Consider the following 22,632-nt stretch of genomic DNA (forward strand, 5'->3'; position numbering starts at 1 on the left):
GAATGGAAGGTACCATCTTCTTGTAGTTAGCTAGCTAGCTCGCTTGCTTAGGTGTTTATTTGGCTGAAACACATTTTTTCTGGTCCAATGCCGTGAATATGGACCCTTGCAATGTTTCAATAGAAATAAAAAAAGGTATATAAACCCTTCATGCTTGTCAACCCATGGGGTCGAATTGGCAGTTATGTGTGAAGGCATTCACCAATGTTAGTACAATACTGATGAATGGATGATAAAGAATAACTATTAGTAATATTAATACAAAAAATAATAATTTTCTGTTAGCAATTACAAGAAACAAGCAATTTACTGTGTTGTAAAAATAAAAAAAGGAATAGGAAGCATCCTGCCAAAGCTCCTTCACATCAGAAAACAAAATTGAAGGGAACCAAGAGCACCTGGGGCTTAAGGTGGATCAAAGAACATGCTGCAGTGACACAGGTGGGCATGTAGTCTTGCAGATTCTGATTTGTTACAATCTCATACCTGCTTCAACAAAATTGCTTAAAAAATACATACAACCTATGAAGATCTTGAGTTTTGAAAATGAATCAAAACTTTTACTTGTCATGGTATTCTTAATGTACTATCAAAATATAATGGCAGTAACTAACGTTATAGAAGCCTTGAATTCCAAAGAAGCTCTCATTCAGAAAAGTACGGTACAAAATGACTTTTATCAGGTAAGATATCTCATTCTTCTACGCTATTACATACATGGTTGTTAAAAATTAAGGGTTCATACCAGCTTGTCAACAGCACAGATATGCTAAACCTTCGCCATATGGGCTTCTGCTAATGAAGCATTGAGGTCTTCTCTAGATTGTGATCTGCGGCTTGAAAGAGTTGTCTGGCCCCTGTGAGGTGGCCAGAAGGATCCCATTCCATTGCTAAACGGCATTTGACCTAAGCTACCAGAGGAATAACTATGAGAAACACCAAATGGGTGCAAAGAAGATTCCATAAGCTGAATGCTGCTGCCTCCAAATCCATATCCCATGCCAAAAGGATGATGCTCAGAGCCAGAAACTGTAGGACTAAGTGGCGTCTTTACCCTTCCATCACCTGAAAAGGAAAATTCAAAAAATTTTCATAAAAACCTTATTTTGGTCATAGCAATTGCAGGTACATACTACAATTACATATCTCATGCTTATTGCAAAATGAAAATAAAAGGACATGTCAACAGGCAGAGCACTTGGGAAGATACAGAAAAATTGCTTGTAAAAAAAAGAACATAGCAATGGAAGATTCATGCAGACGTGTCCAGCATCTTTGCATGCACAAAACTGACCAATGAGATAAATTTCTGATACTTCAGGGCAATTGTTGCAGGCAGAAATGGATACCTAGCTGGACTCTGTCTTGGCACGCTGGCAACCCCACTGCCTACATGGGTAGCTGGGAACCTGACAACCACCTAGTGCTCATATTGGCACCTTTACATACATGCCGCAACTTAAGCAGCCTCCACAATGGAACTGATGTCCAAACACCCCCTCTTCCCTTAATGCTAGCTTATTTCAATGCATAAGAAATGCCTAGAATGAATCTCAGCCACACATCACAGATCTGACTTGAAACAAACTCGACTTGACTTGAGAAACCAAATTGACTCAAAATGACTTCACTGGACTTCTACTGACTTGACTCCAACATAATAACTTAACTAGACTTAACATGACTCCAGACTCCCACTTGAGTCGAAAGGACCCTATCATAATTTAAGTTAATCTATGCCTTAATGTAATATATCATTATTACGTTCTCTTGATAAACTAAGTCAAGCTATAGATACACTGCTTTTCTTTGATAAATGCTGCCACACAATGGGAGTTTTAGTGAAGAGGAAGAATACATGTTGGTTGGTATATTAGTGAAGAGGAAGTACAATGGGTACAGATTTTAGACTCTTTAAACCATTTATGAAGGATCCATGTAACTGAAACTTAAGCAATCAACATAAAGATTCCACCAATATGGTTCCCATAAATAATTAATATGGTGAATAATATACACTCATCTGTTACCATATTTTAGCTCTACCATGTCCTGTACTTTTAATACTTGCCAATATTGTATGTTCATGAGTACAGTCTCCTATTCATTCCCCACACCCATGTCCATGCTTTCCCTGCAGAGATGTTGATGAAGCTTGTACAGTTATTTGCTGATCAGTAGAGGCCATGAAATCTGCTCTGAATTAATGAACTTTCCTTTTGAGCTGATAGCAATGCTAAAATATTTGGAACATAAATGCCTAACATATTCTAAACTATATATATTCCTCTCACTTTCTAAATCTACTTTTGATCCCGCTAAAATTTTAAAACTGTATATAACACCTGGTATTCAACATCTAACTTTTGAAATTATAAACACAACTTTTTTTAAAGAAACCCAGTAATTTCTATAATAACCAGTTATACTCATTAACATCATCATCATAATCATCATCCAAGCATTTCCATATTAAAATGAAGACTTCTTTAGCATAAATGTAAGTCAGGAAGATGCAAACAATGATAAAATGAAGTTATATGACAAGTCATCTAAATGACATCAACCATCAAGAATCAGAGCCTCACTGTTAGTTAAGGTAACCTTGGGCAAGGATAGGCTTTGCCAGGAGACCTGAAGACTAGACATATACATTTCAATCATTATATATGAACCAAAATTGGTGAATTTATCATGACAACTTGCTTGGCGCATCAGAAAACAGTCCAGCAGTTTCAGAGAAGACAAGCTCATAGATGGATAAATCAGATTTCCTTGATATAAGTGGACCTGATTCAAAAAATCCTCATCGCTGACTTTTATCCCATTCCTAGGACAGAAAATACGATTTTGCTCATATAACAAAAAGCAGAAGAAAGCCCTTCAACATGGAAGGTTAATGAGTTTATTTCATCTACCAACCTAGCTCCTACTTCATGCATACCACTGCTCATTCAAACAGGAAAATCAACATTGGCCAGTGGCCACAGCTCTTAATTAGCATTAAAAGAAAAAAAGATGGACAATAAAACTAAAAGTCGATCGCTTTTTTTCAAGGAAAAATTGTGTTATAACAGAAGATACAAAGAAAACTGAGGGCCTAAATGCATGAAGCAAATTTAGAACATGTTGGAGAAACCAAGCAGTTATCACAAAATGGAAGGTGAAATGCCGCAAGAAAAGCATACCTGAATTTATGGGACTCCATCGCTGGAAAAGGAAAGGAGATGATTTATTGAGAACCGAATTGGTTGCACTGCTATGCCTAAAAAGTGGGAGATATGATCTCCGGAGAAATCTTGGGGTCCATTTGCCAGCACATGATAGTGCACAAAGCAAGAGAATGATTGACACCAAAAGTAGGAGAAGAAGATAAGTTGGATTTATATCTGTGTGCAATATTCTATAGCTCTGAAGATCAATTCTGCTAGACAATGCTTGCCCAGCCTCTGACAATGCAACTCCCAGCGTCCAAGTAATACTACCAGAACCAATGACCACTTGGTTGTCTTTGACCTGCAATCCCTCTCTTAATAGTGAGGCAATGTATGGTGCCCTAAAGCAATATTGTTCTATGAAAGGTTGCGGAGCAACACTGTTCTTTGCAACTTCCCATGTTTTTCCACAAAATTCCTTACCCAATTTTAGTACATCACCAAGAGTAGCCTTAGAAGTCAAGTTAAAAAACCGAAAGACCACAAAGAAACCAGACATGGCATAGAATTGTCCACGTGGACGAGGTAAATTATCACTGAGAGCACATGGTTTGAGTTTACAATCAACTCCAGAACTTGTACTAGACCATTCAGATAGATTGACTGCTATTCTTGCAAGTGCACTACATTCTTCCCAATTATGAGCACCAAGAAGTTGAATAACCATTCCAGGATGCCCCGAATTGATTTTCCCTCCAATCACAGGACTTCCTTCTTGGTTAATTGTCGCACAATGGGAACAGGTATACTCCTCGTTGTACCCAGTCTGCAAGCATGGGTGCCTAAGCTCAATTTTTCCATTATTTAAGCCAGCAGCAGTAGTTCCTGAGAACCTTTTGAGAAGATAGCTTACAGATTTGTCAAATGCATCATTTAGCCCATAGCCAGATAGAGAATATGCACTTAAATAATGGCTAACAGCTCCAATTCTCAAAATTATGCTAGTCTCATCGTGCATTGGCTTCTCAGTCTCGAAAGTAACTTGCAATGATGAACCACCCAAATCAAGTGCACCGAACGTCTTTTTAGTTGGCGAGGAACCTAGCATACCCATATGATGATTAAGAGCTATCCATCCATAATAAGCTTCCTCCATGCCAGTTATAATCTTAACCCAATCTCTCTTACAATAAAATGATGAATTTTTCAAAATATTCCATGCCTTGTCCAGAAGCCATGCTGAATCAGAACTTGGTAGCCTACGAACCCCAGCAGTAGCATATAGAAATAGAGAGGCATTTTTGTGAGCACGCTTGGGTATCTGTTTCTCAGCCCACTGAAGAAGTGGCATTACTGCAGCCCTCAACCCACTTTCATTGTGGACAAGTTTATGAAAACCAGGCTCTGTTTCCATACGCTGATAAGCACGGCCACTCCCTGCACTGAATTTTCTTTGAGAACCTTCAGGTAATGATCTCAAGACAATAGGTAAATTTGAGTGGCCTTTATTTCGATTAATAGACCACTCATAGACATAAACTCGAGTGCCAGTGCTTCCACAGTCAAGTATGACATAATACTCCGATGTTTCATGTGACCAATAAGTACTAAAATATCTTGAACCTAGGTAAATGAATAAAAATAATAAGAGAATGGCAATAGCACCTACAGCTGCCCATATCCATTTCCTTCGTTTAGTTGGGGTTGCTGGAGGGGATTTCTCCTTTGAAAAGCTAGATCCAGCAGCACCCTCTCTTTGTAGAGCACGAAGAGGTTTTGCACGGGCATAGCTTCCATCGGTTTCAAGGCCATGGTCACCCTCTTCAGGATTTAGTTTAGAGAATGTTGGCAATTCATGAAGAGATGAGGAAAGCCGCATGCTGGTTTTCTCTTGAGGCTGACTGAAGCCAAGTCTATGATACTGGCATGCTGGGACAAGAAATCACTTTAAGTGGCCACAAAATCAGGCAATATAGCAGACATAAAAGAATTGCTGCAGTCTTGTTAAATTGCAGTTGTCTGCAGCTTATTTTATTCACTAAAAGTTTGAAGTCCAGAACCTTGAATCTATATGTCTGAAAAAATAATGAATCAGAAAACTTGCATTAGAGAAATTATCAACATTTCCTCTATCATAATCAGTAAATACTACCAGCAATGGCAAAAAAATGACAAATGGCTAAAACAAAATTCAAATTCCTATTAGCATTCTCAACAGTAAATAAATGCCCTGTCAAACATTCAAAAGATTGCCGCTACATTCCATTGTGGTTCAATAGTACTCTACTAAAAAAGTTATTGCTCAGTACATAATAATGCAATCTGAACAGTTAAACCTTTATATTAAGCTGCATGCACCTGCAAGTACCGAGATAACAAAATAAACAAGAATGGTGAGCCAATCATCACATATAATATTTGGACAAACATTGGATTACAAGCATAGAACAACAGAATGCGTAAATCAAGTAACATCAATTTCACATGAAAACCTAATGTCCATATTTTAAGTATTCAAGCAATAATTTGAAAACTAACTGCACAGATAAAAGTTAGATGCCTCAAAGGTAATGGCATCTTAATGGAATATGGATGAGACACCAAGTAGGAGCATCAGGTGGCAGCTGGCTATTCCATGAACTCAACAGAGACATCATTTTCAACACAGAACAGGATAGTGGAAATGAGTTTCCATTATCTTTGGGTGCGAAGGCTAATTACAAGCATTGCCAATATGTAAATTCATCAACTAGCATGCAGAACCTGCAATTTGCAATTCAAAAATCAACAAAAGGCTGCTGGAACAAATCCAAGAAACTTCCTATGGCTAGCCAATTAACAAATATTATTAACTGCTTTCTATCCCCTTCATCGATCTTATCAACCTAACCTGCCGACATCAGCACTGTCAACAACCTAAATTTATGTAGCCATCATAGTTTGAGGCATATATATTATCTTCCAGACAAAACAAAAGATTCTCATTTCTTATTGAAGGGGTTAAATTGCCTAACTTGACACTGCCCTTGCCAGGCTAATTATTGGAAAATTGACACTGGATTGGCAGTTGGGAATAAGAGAAGTCATGAAGTTGGTATTTCTAAAAGACTGCCAGATTAGTAGAGAACTTCACTTATGCACATCCTCTTCATCCAAAATCCCTACTCCTAGATCTCATAAACCTTATTGAGTCCGAAACACGAAATCTACGCCTTTTTCTACTCCAGATTCAGCATGCCACTCTCAGTACATCAAATATATGTATCTTCATCACCAGTCTATCGCATTTATGAGCCCCAAATCTGTATTCCAGTATGATGGCCAAATAGTGTCAACTCCAACCTTCGTCTTAGAAAAAGCAGCAAGCTATCCGTTATTAAGTATCCAGCCCCTTTCATCTATTAATTCTCTTTCTAAATTATTTCTCAGTTTACTACTTTGTTGAAAACCCTCTTAAGGGTATCTACAACCATTACCTCCTACCAATATGATCAAGCCCCTCCTCATCAGCACATATTTGTGGAATCACATAATTATGTAGATTTAGCCCCATTCAGTTATTTTATTCTCTTTCTAATTACATCTTCAGTTTAATTCTTTGTTCACAAACCTTTTGAGAGTGTCTACCACAGTACCACAATTACCTCCCCCCAACAAGCCCCTCTCCTCAGCATACATATGTGGAATTGCACAATTATGGAGATTTAGGTGCCATGTGCATGAATGTATGCCAAATTATAGCCAGTCTAAGAGCATGCCATTTCCCTATCTTTGTTAATTACATCGATAAGCATCTACACTGCAGCAAGAGGGTTCATTTTGTCCAAAAATCACCCACCACCCATGTGATATTGCGCATCAGTAAAAAATGCATTTTTTAAATTCAACACAATATGATGTTAAGACATGGACCAACTGATGGCAACTGGCATAATATAAGTCAAATGCAGTAAACTTTCCTCCCTGTACCTATTCTTCTGGACCAACAGGTCACGGGACACAGCATCTTAAAGGTCTGCACTCCCACTTCTGAATGATCTAACACTAAGGGCAGCATAACCCATTTGCCACAAATTTCAATTCAACCATTTTTGTATCTCTTGACACTCACAAAACCCATTCATTCGATCAATCCCTGGAAAATATTCACTACAAAGCCTGGCCAGCTTTTGAATTATGAGTTTAACAGCTTTTAGGCAGTATCTTCGCCATTGGATAATCCATCACTACCACATAAGAATCCAACAATGCTTGCTTGGTCTCTCCATCCCATGATGTACATGTACTCTTTGATCTCTTTTCTCATAGACCTTTAATTGATCCAACGTATCCCAGAACTGCTAATGACACAAATCCTAGGGTATTCCTTTTCCCAAGCTAAGGATTACATTCACAAAGATAAGCAAGAAGGAGAAGAATAAGAATCCAATGACATACAAGTACTCTTTGATCTCTTTCCTCATAGGCCTTTAATTGATCCAATGTATGCCAGAACTGCTAATGAGACAAATCCTAGGGTATACCTTTTCTTGGTCTATCCATCCAATGATTTACATGTACTCTTTGATCTCTTTTCTCATAAACCTTCAATTGATCCAATGTATGCCAGAACTGCTAATGAGACAAATCCTAGGGTATTCCTTTTCTTGGTCTATCCATCCAATGATTTACATGTACTCTTGGATCTCTTTTTCATAAACCTTCAATTGATCCAATGTATCCCAGAACTGCAAATGACACAAATCCTCCAGTATTCCTTTTCCTGAGCTACGGATTACACTCGCAAAGATCGGCAAGAAGAATTATATTAGCAAAGATCAGCAACAAGAATTTTGGTCTATCCATCCAATGATATACATGAACTTTTTGCTCTCTTTTCTCATAGACCTTCAATTGATCCAATGTGTGGCAGAATTGCTACTGACACAAATCCTATGGTATTCCTTTTCCCGAGCTATGGATTACATTCACAATGATCAGCGAGCATGCCTTCTGACAGAAACACAGTTCACATCCGAAATTTGATTACTTAAAAGGCTAGCTAATACTGTGCCCCAACCCACTGACCGCTAAATCCAAGAAACCTATTAAAAGACCTCATCTTTAGGTCTCTCAACCCTCCTATCAACGAAAAGGCTCATCCAAGTACCATTATTACACTGAAAAAACGAACAATCTCAGCATTACTCAAAAATAACAAGATCAAGCGCCGCCCATCATTAGCATCTCAACCTAAAATCACGGTAGAGAACTAAAAGGGAGTAATCTCTCGATCAAATCCTCAACCAAACAAAACGAGAGGCGCTTTCGATCAAATCTTGCACCCAAACAAAATATTCAAGGGAAAACAAGAGGAAACTAACAGTTTTTTATCAATCCTTGAAAAAAGTTAACGATTTTTCGGAAAGATCTCCCAGAAATATCAAGAACGATGACTGACCTGTGGCTTTGGCTCAAACCGGGGCAGTGGAGGAGATGGCCGCCCGTGACGGTGGCTCAGGCGGCGGTGGCGGCGAAGGGGCGGTCGGCGACCGCCCGTCCTACTGGTCGAGAGAGAGAGATTGGTTGGGGATTGATCTGGGGAGGGGGGGAGAAGAAGAACAGAGAGATTTAGATCAAGAGTTGCTTTATAACGACCTGGTAGTGAAACCTAAAAGAGAACCTTCCGTTGTTGAATGCGGCCGTTCTAGGATCCATATTGTAAGGTTTTTTATTTCTTGTGATTTATTTTTTATTTTATTTAATTGTATATTAGTTATTTTAACTTTTCTATAATCATTATTGTAATTTTTAAGTATTTTCCAGAATATGCCTTACACGCCCCAGTTTACTAATAAATTTAAAAAGATATATATCTTACGTAATGATAAGAGATCGGATCAAGTCTAGATGTAGATTGACCTCAGCTTGATTTAGAAATAGCCTTCAATTAAAATATAAATTCACATCTAACCTATTACTGAATGGGTGTAGGGTTTATTTTTTTATTCAACTGGTTTGTGCAGGTCCATTTTAAATCTTTGGGCTGAAATCAAATTTTTTGAGTTAATTTTGTTGAATGAAATCAAGTATTTTTGATTCTGATAAATTAAATCTAAATTTATATTGGATATCAGTTCTTGATTTTTAATTCATCTTATTGAACCAAACATTATGGTTGAAAAAAAGATAAAAATCTTCTCTTACGATGGAAAGAGAAGAAAAATATGATCTTCACTTTTAAAAATACTTAAATTTATGGCATACGTAAAAGGCATATTTTTAATTATTTATGCTATCTCCATAAAAAGTACATTATATTTTATTTTGATAAATGCTAAGAAAGACAAATAGAGTTAAAATAAATTCAAAAGAGCATAAAAATATGGGTTCTTTTTTTTTTTTTTACAAAATCATTGAAGTTACAACTAGAAGTAATTTTTTATGGAATTAGAAAAAGAGCAAACCCAACTGAAATATGTTAGGTGGAATCAAATTGAGCCAAACGTCTAGCATCCAATAATTAGTGACTCTACCAAGTTGGCACCCTTCAAACATAAATATTTTAAATATTTCTATCATATGTTATGATACATTACTCCTCATGATGTTGAATCATACATGTTTAGGAGCCCTTTCATTTGTTCATATAATAAAAGAACATAGTTACTAAGCAGGCTACTTTTAATGAGATTGGTAGCATACACAATATACTTTCATTTTGTCTATGCTATCTATATTCTTACATTGATTAAAATATAAACCTCCCCATATGTCCATCGGAAATTTTGCATAGATATTCAATTGTACTATTATGTGATGATCCAAATTATAAAGGAAATCAAAACTTTTTAATTTTTTGAAATAAGAGTCCATGGTTTCCCTTTTTTATGGAAAAAAAAATGAGGGGTGGGGGGTGAGGAAGGGGTAAGTCCTTAACTCTTCTAGCAAGGTTGGATGTGTGAAACTCCTACAAAGGAAACTTCAGATAAATGATGTACCTTTCATACCAGAAAATACTTAAAGAGACTCATATTATGTTATCCTTGTTTGGATGGGTAGAGACTAGGGTGGAGACCCCATCTTCCCCTTGTTCTTCTACAGACCTTGATCTTTCTTATATCTTCCAAAAATTAAGCAACTGCCATATTGTTCTTCTTCCTTGATGGTATATGTCATAATACATATGGAAGACTCCCAATAAGTTGTGTCATATCATCTCTCTGAGCAAAATGATGCACCATATTATCACTTAAAATTCTATTGGAGTGGAATCCTTTGATGGGATTTACTTTATGAATCCAGGGAGTGGGATCCTTTCCTTGATCTTTCTTTATGTGCCTTCCTTTTTTTGTTGTCTACTTTTGATCCATCAAATTATTGGCTCATCTACTTTTAGGTAAGAAAGTAGGAACTGAAAAGGGATCCAAAGAATTTATATAACTTACAAAGCTACAATATTGATATAATGGCAACATTTTTTATATTTTATGTATTTATTTATTTATTGAGTAAAGCAACTACGGTCGCAATTGTGATTGGAAAATGATTAGCTGCTGCTTAAATCCTATATTGGAATTTATTAGTGATTTTTTTGTTAAATATTTATTTATGGCATCATAAGCAGGACAGATGAAATCATGTGTAGACAAAGATAGCAAAGGCCAGACTACTATCATAGGTGTATTTCTCTCTGTAGCAACATCCCTGCTCTTTTCTTTACAAGATATATTAGAAATTTTATGGGGAATTCCTTGGTTGGTTGACAAGGAACTTTGGAATCTGAATGTTGAGAAAAAGACTTAAAGTTTGTTCCCCACTTAGATTATGCTAATTTTAAGTGCAAATCCCAATCAAGCCTGATGGCACAACTAATTATTCTACATTAATATATTCCCTTCTTAAAATCTCCGTTTTGTCCTTAAAATGGGCAGTGACAAGAGCAGTCATAATCATGGTTGGGACTTTTCGACAAAAATCGCTCTAATGTAATGTTTAAAATTTCAGAAATATATTGATCATTTTTTTCTTGGCAAGTGAACAAAGAGAATATGTTGATTACACTCTCTCTTGTCCTTTAATTTCGCATGCAAATTGATGATTTTTGGAGGGCATTTGGTAGTATGTAATCTTAACAGGATTACATATAATTTTACAACATGTAATAAAATTATACTGTTTGTTTCGTTACTTTCATAGGTAATGCTGCATTATATGTAATGCAGCATTACCTTAAAAGGAGGTAATCTGATTATCTAGGGAGAGGTGGCTATATGATTCCATATAATCTGACAATCCTGCAATCTTCCAATAAGATAACTTCATGACCAAAATATCTCCATCAAAATAAATCAAAATAAATTATGGGTAGTCTTGGTTGGTGAAAATAGAAAAAAACATAATGGATGATGTCACGAAAAATTGCTGGTCTCAAAATTAAGTTATGCATCTAAAAAATAGACAATAATAAATAAGCAAAGATATGGATACTTTGTAAAAATTAGTTTATATTCCATGTAATCTAAATTATATATCAAACACTGTAATATAGAATTTTCTGTAATTTTACAACAATATTACTGCACATACCAAATATTGCAATATAGGATTTTCTATAATTTTATCAGATAATCACATTCTCTCTGTAAGCATATTATCATAGCAATATTACCTATATAATATACCAAATGCCACCTAGATGCCATCTTACAGTGAATGATATTCCATAGTAAAATGTACAAGGCGAACCGAATGACTGCAGCTTAATTAGCATGCAAGAGAGAGTTCATTTTTTAGGTTTATGTTCATACTATCAGATTATCAGATTAACATAAGCTAATCCATGCTTTTCATGATCAAATGGTATTAGCTACTTGATCTACAACTTACTAATTACAAATTTCCAACATGTATGCTATGGCTAACAACACAAATCATGAACATAGTATTTGTTTTTTTTTTTTTGGTAAATCAACAGATGTATTTGTTTAAGGGACAACAATTGTAGTGTGCGCCACCTCTACATCTCAATATCATAACTCAAAATCCTAGAACAAATGATAGACTCTAAATTTATTATCTAATTTGTTGTTAAATTCAGTATGCCATTGTAATGCCCTCCTAGGGCCGAATGACATTTTTGATATGCTGTTGGTTCTCAAATATCTTTCCTATTTGTGATGATATCATGGACTGGTAAATTGTTCCTAGAAGCAAATTTTTCATGATAATAATAACTAACTAAATTCACAATCCATGATAGAAATGTAGTTGATAAGTAGCACAAATAATAAAAAGATAAAAAAATAGGGTTCCAACCTCTACTATATATGATAGATGCAAACTCATGATACAGCTACATCATATATGGTACCATGTGAAATATTTTAGAGTAATTATAAAAATTCTTTTGAGATTAGTGAAAAATTATACTTACACCCAATAGTTTAAAAAACCTGTGTTTACCCTCTTGAGATTTATATTTGTCCAATATTTTAACCCATAATAGAACATTAGTTAAAACTTAACCTTAAATATGACCCAAATAATACATGAGAAAAATTAGAAAATGATCAAAATAATCTTAAATGATATAACAGCCACATTAGGACACAAGGAAGCATGCACATCCTCCTTCCGACCTGGTGCGGACACCAGAGCCATCAAAAATAGGCAACATAATTTAAGTTCGATTTGGATCGAAGAAGCCTTATTAAATTGATTCTACTTCAGTTATTTATTTTCAGTCAATAAATTTTAATGCATTTGACTTTGGGTCCATAGGGCCATACTTGGATTTGTCTATGTCACCTTTGGAGCACCACTCTCCACATGCCAAGAGAAGAAATATGCATGCCAGCATGTGCCGTGCTCATGCCAAGTTGTGTCAAGCATCAAGCACTCACATGGAGTTCCATTTTTTCCTTAGAATTCCTTAAGAGTTCTTGGCTACTTATTTTGTTGAAGGCTGATTTCTTTCCTATGGTAGATTATAATGCTTTACTTTTTTTGGAGGGTTGATTTCTTCCTTGTAAAGATAAGAGATTCCTAAACAAATAGGAACCTTAGAGTCCTATATAAATCTTTGTATCTTTCATGAAAGAAACAATGAATGATTTTACAAACTCCACAAATACTTGTGTCAATCGCTCCGAGAGGGAGAGGGTGTGAGACCCAAAATCGCCCCACAAGGGGAGGGTGTGAGGCCCACTTTCTATCCTATTCCTTCTACTTAAGATTCAGTGTTCCTGCGACTCTGATCGACTCCACCATCTATCCACGCAAGCCTATTCTGTCAAGAGAAGATCTGTCTCCTCCAGAATTTTCATCTGTCGTGCTGAGAGAAGGAGTGATTTCTTATTCTATAGATCATATGCTGTCAAGGACCTTCGTTCCTTAACAGTTGATCTTTGATTTTTTTTTATCCGATGTTGGTAAAGACCTAGTTCTTTATCGATGGATCTGTTTGGTTAAAAGATTAAGAGCCCTAATCAGAGTAGTTTCTTAACTACCACGACCTGGATTCTTTCATCTTCTTAGATTTTCTCACGGATTTAATATTTTATTTTCTCTCGTTCCATTCTTATTTCTTTTTTACATTTACTCGTGAGCATGTTTAATTTCTGCTATCTGTTTATGAAATTTTCTATTACTAATTGTTTACTGATCTCTCGAATGGCATTCGTCTGTATCATTTAGATTGATCTCGCTTTAGTCTCGTATCAATCAATCACGCCTCCTGAGCAGAGTATAGGCAACTATACTGTCTGTCCTGGGAATAATGAGCCCCTGACCGGACGTGATTTGTTGTTGATGAACAGAAGAGAGCTTGATTATTAGGATTGATTTTCTTTTTTAGGATTGTCCCGCATCAATTTGGTATCAGAGCAGGTTGATTAGGGCTTTAGTTTAAATTCAGCAATTTAAATTTTCGCAAGTTAAATTTTCGCACTCTAAATTTCGTACTTTACTTTCAAGCATTTTAATTTTTATTGCACCTTATTTCTGCATCTTAGAGTTGCATGACCACTAGATCAGGTACCTGGTACCAACATCCTACTTTCCCATCCAACACCAATATGGATCCCAATATAGCAGCCATCATTAATGCTCTGACTGAAAAGTTTGATGACATGAAAAATTTTATGAAAGCCATGGATGAGAGAATAGTGGTATTAGAAGAAGCTAGGCAGAAACAACCTGAACCTGAGTCTCCCCGACTACCTATAGGACAAAGAGATAGGAATTTAGAACTTGATCGACCTATAGGGGCACGCTCGCACCATAACCAGTTCGATCAAGATGAGCATATTCTTAGGAATGTGAAAGTCAAAGCTCCAAGTTTTGATGGTTGTCTAGATCCGAGAGAGTACCTAGATTGGGAATCAGGTATGGATCACTATTTTGGATGGTACGAAATGTCTGAAGCAAGGAGAGTTAGGTTTGCTAGGATGAAATTGGTGAAGCAAGCCCGACTTTATTGGAAAAGTGTTGAGCGTCTTCTCAATCAGAGAAGACAAGATCCGATAGAAACCTGGGATGAGATGAAAAAAAACTCAGAGAGAAGTACCTTCCCACCTCTTACCAACAAAGACTTTTAGATCAATGGCAGAGGCTTACTCAAGGGAATAGATCAGTCACGAGTATATCACGAGATTTGATGAATACCTCATGAGATGTGGAGTAGCCGAAGATAGAGTTGTTACCTTATCTAGATTTAGAGCTGGATTACGAGAGGATATTCAGCATGAGCTCTTTCTGCGAGAGGTAACCACGTTGGAACAAGCTTATCAACTTGCCTTAGATTTTGAAAGATTTTCTAGATATTCGACTCCCCGTCGTTCTGAACCCAACCAAGTAACTCTTCTGGATCGAGACCTAATATTAATCAAACTCTTAGTAACGGACCTCCACTTACAAATCCTATTGGGAGAAAAGAAGATAAAGGAAAAGGAGCTATAGGAGAGTTATCAAAAGGAAGTAGTTCTCGATCTCATTGCTTCAAGTGCTATGGTTACAGTCACTTTGCCGCACAATGCCCCAACCGATCATTATTCGTAGAAGAATTAGAAGGAGAAACTCTAAAAATATTGAGGAGAAAGTTTATGAAGCTGATCCAGATTTAGCCGAGCAATTTGAAAGTACTGAGGACATCCTAGGTTATGTCACACCTGAGTCAGACCTTAGGCTTGGAGTCGTTAGGTATGTCCTAGCCCAAACTAAGGAAAGTGAAGACTGGCGTAGGACCTCTATTTTCATACCTTCATAAAATTTGACGATAAAATTTGTAAGGTGATCATTGATAGCGGTAGCTGTATCAACGCCATCTCCACCGACACGGTTAAGCGATTAGGATTAATTCCTGTAGATCATCCCAGTCCATACCATGTGTCTTGGATCGATTCCTCCTCTATTCCCATCAAATTTAGATACCGTGTGCCCATCCAGCTTCATTCCTATCAGGATTATGTGTGGTGCGATGTCTTACCCATGAAAGTCGGAAGTATCATATTAGGTCGGCCTTGGCTATTCGATAATGATGTTACGATTTATGGCCGTACCAACTCCTGTAGCTTTACTCATCAGGGTAAGAAGATCACGATTAATCCTTCTCCACCTAAGACTACTAATAGAAAGATAGACGATGGACCAAAAGAAAATCTTAAGAAGAAAAGCCTCAATCTGATAGGTGCTAAAGAATTAGAGACGATCATGAGTGAAGGATCACCAGTTTGGATGCTTGTTGCTAGAGAAGTTCGTGAGAATTCTAAGGTGGATTATCCTAAGAAAGTAGCTAGCCTTCTTACTGAGTTTCATGATGTCTTTCCTGAGGATCTTCCAATTAATTACCGCCTATGAGAAACATTCAACATGCCATTGATTTAGTTCCTGGATCTACCCTACCCAACTTGCCCCACTATAGGTTGAACCCTAATGAGCATGCCGAGCTACAAAGACAAGTTGGAGAGCTGATAAAAAAAAGATTTGTGAGGGAAAGTTTGAGTCCTTGCGCGGTTCCTGCACTACTGACTCCAAAGAAAGATGGTACATGAAGGATGTGCATAGATAGCCGTGCCATTAATAAGATCACCATTAAGTACCGCTTTCCCATCCCTAGGTTAGATGACATGTTAGATATGATGGCCGGATCCACTATCTTTTCTAAGATCGATCTTAAGAGTGGTTACCATCAAGTAAGGATTAGACCGGAAGATGAGTGAAAAACTGCTTTCAAGACAAAAAATGGTTTATATGAGTGGATGGTGATGCCATTTGGATTATCTAATGCCCTAGTACCTTCATGAGGTTGATGACCCAAGTACTACGATCATTTATAGGAGTATTTGTAGTCATATATTTTGATGACATTTTGATCTATAGTCGAACTAGGGAAGACCATTTAGATCACCTCCAAAGAGTGTGTCAAGTTCTTAAAACAGAAAGCTTGTATGCAATCCTAAGAAGTGCACTTTTATGACAGACCATATCATCTTTTTAGGTTTTGTTGTTACCCCCAATGGTGTATCTGCTGATCCTGAAAAGATTAGAGCAATAGTTGAGTGGCCGGTGCCCAAGAGTGTGCATGACGTGCGGAGTTTTCATGGATTAGCAACCTTTTATCGTAGGTTCATAAAAGGGTTTAGCACCATAGTCGCTCCCATCACTGACTGCATTAGAAAGAAAAATTTTGAATGGACTAGGACAGCCAATAGAGCCTTTCTAGACATTAAGGACAAGATGATTCATGCCCCAATCTTACGTCTCCCTGATTTTTCTAAGATTTTTGAAGTAGCGTGCGATGCGTCAGGAGTTGGGATTGGTGGTGTCCTTAGTCAAGAAGGTCATCCGATAGCATACTTTAGCGAGAAACTTAACGATTCTAAACTCAAGTATTTTACCTATGATAAGGAGTTTTATGCGATAATTCAAGCTTTAAGATATTGGAGGCATCACCTACTACCGCAAGAATTTATTTTGTACTCTGACCATGAGGCCCTTAGATTCCTGAATTCTCAAAAGAAATTGAATCATAGACACGGTAGGTGGGTGAGTTTTTGCAAGCCTATACTTTTGTTTTGAAACACCATGCAGGTGTAGAGAATCGTGCTGCTGATGCCCTGAGTCGTCGTCATACTTTGCTGTCCACCGTTAGTATAGAAGTTGTTGGTTTTGATAAGGTTAAAGAAAATTATGAGGAGTGTTCAGATTTTGGTGACATACTTACCGCTTTACATAAGGGGCCATCTATAGAACGTAGTGAATATACCCTTCAGGATGGTTACCTATTTAGAGAAACTAGGCTGTGTATCCCCCGTACATCTTTGAGAGATTTTTTAGTTTGAAAATTACATGCTGGAGGATTAGCTGGATACTTTGGTAGGAATAAAACTATAGAGTTGGTAGAAGTCCAGTTTTTTTGACCAAGCTTGAAAAGAGATGTCGCCCGAATTGTTGCCCAATGTAGAACATATGTCGTGGCCAAGCAGAGAAAATAAAACACCAGCTTATATACACCCTTACCTATACCAGACTGTCCTTGGCAAGATGTTAGTATGGATTTTGTTTTGGGATTACCTAGGACAGCTAGGAAGCATGATTCTATTCTAGTGGTTGTAGATAGATTTTCAAAAATGGCCCATTTCTTGTCCTATTGCCAAACGTCTGATGCATCGAAAGTTGCAAGGATATACTTTGATGAGATTGTTAGACTACATGGATTGCCTAAAACCATTGTTTCTGATAGGGATGTTAGATTTATGAGCTACTTTTGAAAAATCTTATGGCATCTTTTAGGTACAAAACTAAAGTTTTCTTCTGCCTATCATCCGCAAACAGACGGTCAGACCGAAGTGGTTAATAGGAGTCTTGGAAATCTTTTGCGTTGCTTGATTGGGGAACATATGGGTAACTGAGATCTTTTGCTGTCCCGAGCCGAATTTGCATATAATAGCTCTGTTAATAGGTCCATTGGCATGAGTCCTTTTGAAGTAGTTCATGGATATCAACCTAGAAAACCAATAGACCTCATCCCACTACCCATGCATGCTAGGATTTTCGAATCTGCAGAGTCATTTGCACAGCATGTCAAAAGTCTGCATAAAGAGATCAGTAAAAAAATTAGTATGAGTAATAAAGTTTATAAACAGAATGCAGATTCTCATCGACGTGTTCAAGAGTTTGCAGAGGGAGACTATGTGATGGTTCGATTGAGGCCTGAACGGTTTCCCCCGAAACCGTGAAGAAGTTACATGCCCGAGGAGCAGGTCCGTTTAAGATCATAAAGAAAATCGGATCAAATGCGTATGTTGTGGACCTACCTTCTGATTTTGGAATTAGCTCTACTTTTAACATTACAGATCTTGTCGCCTATAAAAAACCAACTCGAATACCTAGTGAGCCATTTGAGCCTGAACCAACCTTTGAGAGCGAACCTATCCCTGAGTGTCCACCAGCCAAAATATCAGCAAAACACGATCAGATTGAGAGAATTTTGGATGAGCAGATCCTTTCGACCCGGAGTCGAGGCTATCAGTGGTATCTGGTCAGATGGCGAGGTCGACCGGAGTCTGAAGATATCTGGATCACTCGAGAAGAGCTGCAACGCATTGATCCCGATCTACTTGAGCGTCACCAGAGCGGAATCGACCCACACTCGACAGGGTCGAGTTTTTTCCATCCCGGGAGAATTGGTGCGGACACCAGAGCCATCAAAAATCAGCAACATAATTTAAGTTCGATTTGGATCGAAGAAGCCTCATTAAATTGATTCTACTTCAGTTATTTATTTTCAGTCAATAAATTTTAATGCATTTGGCTTTGGGTCCATAGGGCCATACTTGGATTTGTCCACGTCACCTTTGGAGCCACCACTCTCCACATGCCAAGAGAAGAAATATGCATGCCAGCATGTGCCGTGCTCATGCCAAGTTGTGTCAAGCATCAAGCACCCACATGGAGTTCCATTTCTTCCTTAGAATTTCTTAAGAGTTCTTGGCTACTTACTTATTTTGTTGAAGACTGATTTCTTTCCTATGGTAGATTATAATGCTTTACTTTTTTGTGGAGGGTTGATTTCTTCCTTGTAAAGATAAGAGATTCCTAAACAAATAGGATCCTTAGAGTCCTATATAAATCCTTGTATCTTTCGTGAAAGAAAATAATGAATGATTTTACAAACTCCACAAATACTTGTGTCAATCGCTCTAAGAGGGAGAGGGTGTGAGACCCAAAATCGCCCCACAAGGGCAGGGTGTGAGGCCCACTTTCTATCCTATTCATTCTACTTAAGATTCAGTGTTCCTGCGACTCTGATCGACTCCACCATCTACCCACGCAAGCCTATTTCGTCAAGAGAAGATCTGTCTTCTCTAGAATTTTTATCTGTCGTGCTGAGAGAAAGAGTGATTTCTTATTCTACAGATCATATGCTGTCAAGGACCTTCGTTCCTTAACAATTGATCTTTGATTTTTTTTTTAATCCGATGTTGGTAAAGACCTAGTTCTTTATCGATGGATCTGTTTGGTTAAAAGATTAAGAGCCCTAATCAGAGTAGTTTCTTAACTACCATGATCCGGATTCTTATCATCTTCTTGGATTTTCTTACGGGTTTAATGTTTTATTTTCTCTCGTTCCATTCTTATTTCTTTTTTGCATTTACTCATGAGCATGTTTAATTTCTGCTATCTGTTTATGAAATTTTCTATTACTAATTGTTTACTGATCTCTCGAATGGCATTCGTCTGTATCATTTAGATTGATCTCGCTTTAGTCTCGTATCAATCAATCACGCCTCCTGAGCAGAGTATAGGCAACTATACTGTCTGTCCCGGGAATAATAAGTCCCTAGCCGGACGTGATTTGTTGTTGATGAACAGAAGAGAGCTTGATTATTAGGATTGATTTTCTTTTTAAGGATTGTCCCGCATCACGACCTCAAGGTCATTTCGATATATTATATGAGGTAAATGGTTTTACTAATGCCATTAGTTTAATTGATGTAAGAGTAGGTTTTACAAACTATTGAATGCAAATGTAATGATAATGAATCTCAAGGGTGAAGCAAAGAACACATCAAAAATTATAGTTATTCATGAAAAACTCTATGTATGCTTGATCTTTATGGAGTTGGAGGGGCGATAGGGGACTAGTCAAGCAAAAGTGTAGCCTTCCATGGGAGCTAGTTGGCGTGGAAAATGAGCGTAGTTTATGGAATATTGGTCAGATTATGTGCCTTAGAGTTAGGCCAAAAATCAAAAACAACCAAGAGGGTTGTGCCAAAAAGAAAACATTTGGATGCAAGGATTGACTAGTCAAATATATTTACTAGATAGGAAGATTTGAATGCCAACGTCATGGTAGTGCATGATGGTGCACAAGTAAGCTGCGGACGCAGAATGTTGGGTAGAATGGCCATGGACCTTCAGGGATATGGCAGTGCATGGTGATGTGGGAGCAGGTTGGGATCTTGCATATCAATTAGTACGCTATGACTCGCAACAATCTATGTCAATATGGCCAGGCCCAGGCTTTTAAAAAATATAATCTGTTATACAGTTTGATATTTTTTTGACCATCAATTAAGGATCTACATGCTGGCCGATGCGAGTCTGTGTCATGCATCATCTATCGTGCCGGCACTGGTACATGCTTATCTACATAGGCCTATGTCATATTGGCCTAAGCAATCTTCCTTTGAAATCTCAGGAACAACTGTACCATGTTTTTGTGATTCTTCTGTCTTTTTAATCACAGGAATTATTCCTTTTTAATATGAACTGCGTGATAGTAATCTTCTATCTAAAGGTTGCAACTCTCGTTCTCTTCAGTTTTTGAATATCCGCTCAGTGCAGCATGCTGTTTAAACCGGACATGCGGTGCACTTGAGCAAAAATGGAGGATCATGTGAACAAACTTTTCTTCAACCTTTCCTTGGTTTATCTAATCTCAAGATTTTTTTCTTCCTGCAAGCTGGTCCTGCCCAAAGAGTTGGATTCTGCTTATTGATAAGCCCATGATTTCTCCATTCCATTAACATCTGGCTGCAAGATACGGGAAGGCTGAGATTAGTTCAAAATTGTATAGGTTGAAACATTTTTATTTCTTTTTGCATGTATATTTTTCTCTTATCGGGCTTGATAATTTGAATTATATGGTGATTTTATGGTAAGTAGGTTGAGCTAAAGGCTGGACTTTTTTTAAAAAAAAAAAAAAAACGTGCAGAAATTTTTAAATAACAGTTGGCTACCAATATGATCAGTGATGGGGAGTTTGTTCAAGTGATTTGTTCTCCTGTGTTTCTTCAAGAGTCATTCTGTTCTAAAGGGATGGTTGAGTTGGAATGTATGCGCTGTTTCAGAGTACTTTGTAGCATTTGGTGGATCTTCTTGATCACCATAGTAGTCATAGTAAAGAGGATGGAAGATGGTGCCACGAAATTTAGTCCTTTTTTGTTTCAATAGGATTGGGTATTGTCTTTCAGTTTAAGATTGAAATTATATCTCCGGACATCAATCAGTATCCAATGCCAAGGCTTGTTTTTTTTTTCTTGTAATCATTTAGGGAAACCTTGTAGGGCTGCTATGAAGTTGCATAATGTTGGAGTTGCAGCGTACTGGTCTCATTGCAATTAGGTCTGTTGCGGCCAATCGCCTCGTCGTCCGATCGCCGGGGAACGTGCGTCTGCAAAAACGAGAAGTCCACACTGACCGGAGGCGGCTCCGGTGGGGACCCTCCGACGGTCAAGTCAGAGAGGTGACTGGGCAACAGTGAAATAAAGACAGAGAGCTCGATCGAGGGAGAGAGGGTGAGGGGAGCGAGCCTGTGGTTTTGGAGTCGAGAAGTGGGGGGGGAGCGGATCCCTTGCACTGTTGCCTTCCCCGAGTTATATAGTGGAGCACGGTATGGCGCCGTCATTAATGGCGCAGACAAGTGAGGAACTGTCAACTCACTGTAGACTGTCAGAGTCGCCGTGAAAGTGTCATGTCGTCGTGGGGCTGTCAAATCGCTAGGGTTGACAATGCCCTCGGCGGGACAATGTCCCTAGATGGCCGTGCCGCATGCGGCTGTCAGGACTGACAAGCTCTGGCGGCTGTACGGCGATCGGAGGAGTTGACCGACCCTAGGTCGGTGGCCAGTTGAGTGGCGTCGGGGCCCTCCGTTGGTCGGCGAGTGAGTCGGCCATCAGACCTCTGGGTCCAGTCGGTCGGGAAAGGTACGCCCGACACATCCTCAGTCGGTGATGGGCAGTTAATTGGCCGGTGATGGCGTTCGGTCGATCGGTCGGTTGGCCGTCGGTCGGTCGGTCGGTCGGTCGGTCGTCGGTCTCGGTCGGTCGGTCGGTCGGCCAGTCGGTCGGTCGGTCGGCCAGTCGGTCGGTCGGTCGGTCCCAGTCGGTCGGAGTCGTCCGTCGGGGTCGTCCGTCGGAGTCGTCGGTCGGAGTCGTCCGTCGGGGTCGTCGGTCGGGTCGTCGTCGGAGTCGTCGTCGGGGTCGTCGGTCGG

The 22,632-nt window shown here is 38.3% G+C and overlaps 1 protein-coding gene across 2 annotated transcripts; it reads right to left on the minus strand.

Annotated features, from left to right (window-relative positions):
- Positions 1-228: 228 nt before the first annotated feature.
- On the minus strand, positions 229-8,832 carry LOC105058708 (probable apyrase 7). Of its 2 annotated transcripts, none has more exons than XM_010941725.4 (4): positions 8,596-8,832; positions 3,189-5,084; positions 746-1,065; positions 229-486 (listed from the first exon to the last, which is right to left on the minus strand). In XM_010941725.4, the coding sequence occupies exons 2-3, from the start codon at positions 5,032-5,034 to the stop codon at positions 770-772; spliced, it is 2,142 nt and encodes a 713-aa protein (XP_010940027.1). In that variant the 5' UTR covers positions 5,035-5,084; positions 8,596-8,832; the 3' UTR covers positions 229-486; positions 746-769. The 2 variants fall into 2 exon arrangements, with proteins under 2 accessions (XP_010940027.1, XP_010940028.1); XM_010941726.4 differs by having other exon boundaries at positions 3,189-5,230.
- Positions 8,833-22,632: the final 13,800 nt, after the last annotated feature.

This window comes from Elaeis guineensis, chromosome 15, assembly GCF_000442705.2.
Source record: "Elaeis guineensis isolate ETL-2024a chromosome 15, EG11, whole genome shotgun sequence".
Classification (NCBI taxonomy): domain Eukaryota; kingdom Viridiplantae; phylum Streptophyta; class Magnoliopsida; order Arecales; family Arecaceae; genus Elaeis; species Elaeis guineensis.

Bases quoted from the DNA above. Each gene is read 5' to 3' on its own strand.
- LOC105058708 (XM_010941725.4), bottom strand. From the start codon at position 5,034: ATGCGGCTTTCCTCATCTCTTCATGAATTGCCAACATTCTCTAAACTA. The intron at 1,066-3,188 runs GTATGCTTTTCT...TTTCCTTTTCAG, and splicing joins ATGGAGTCCCATAAATTCAG to GTGATGGAAGGGTAAAGACG.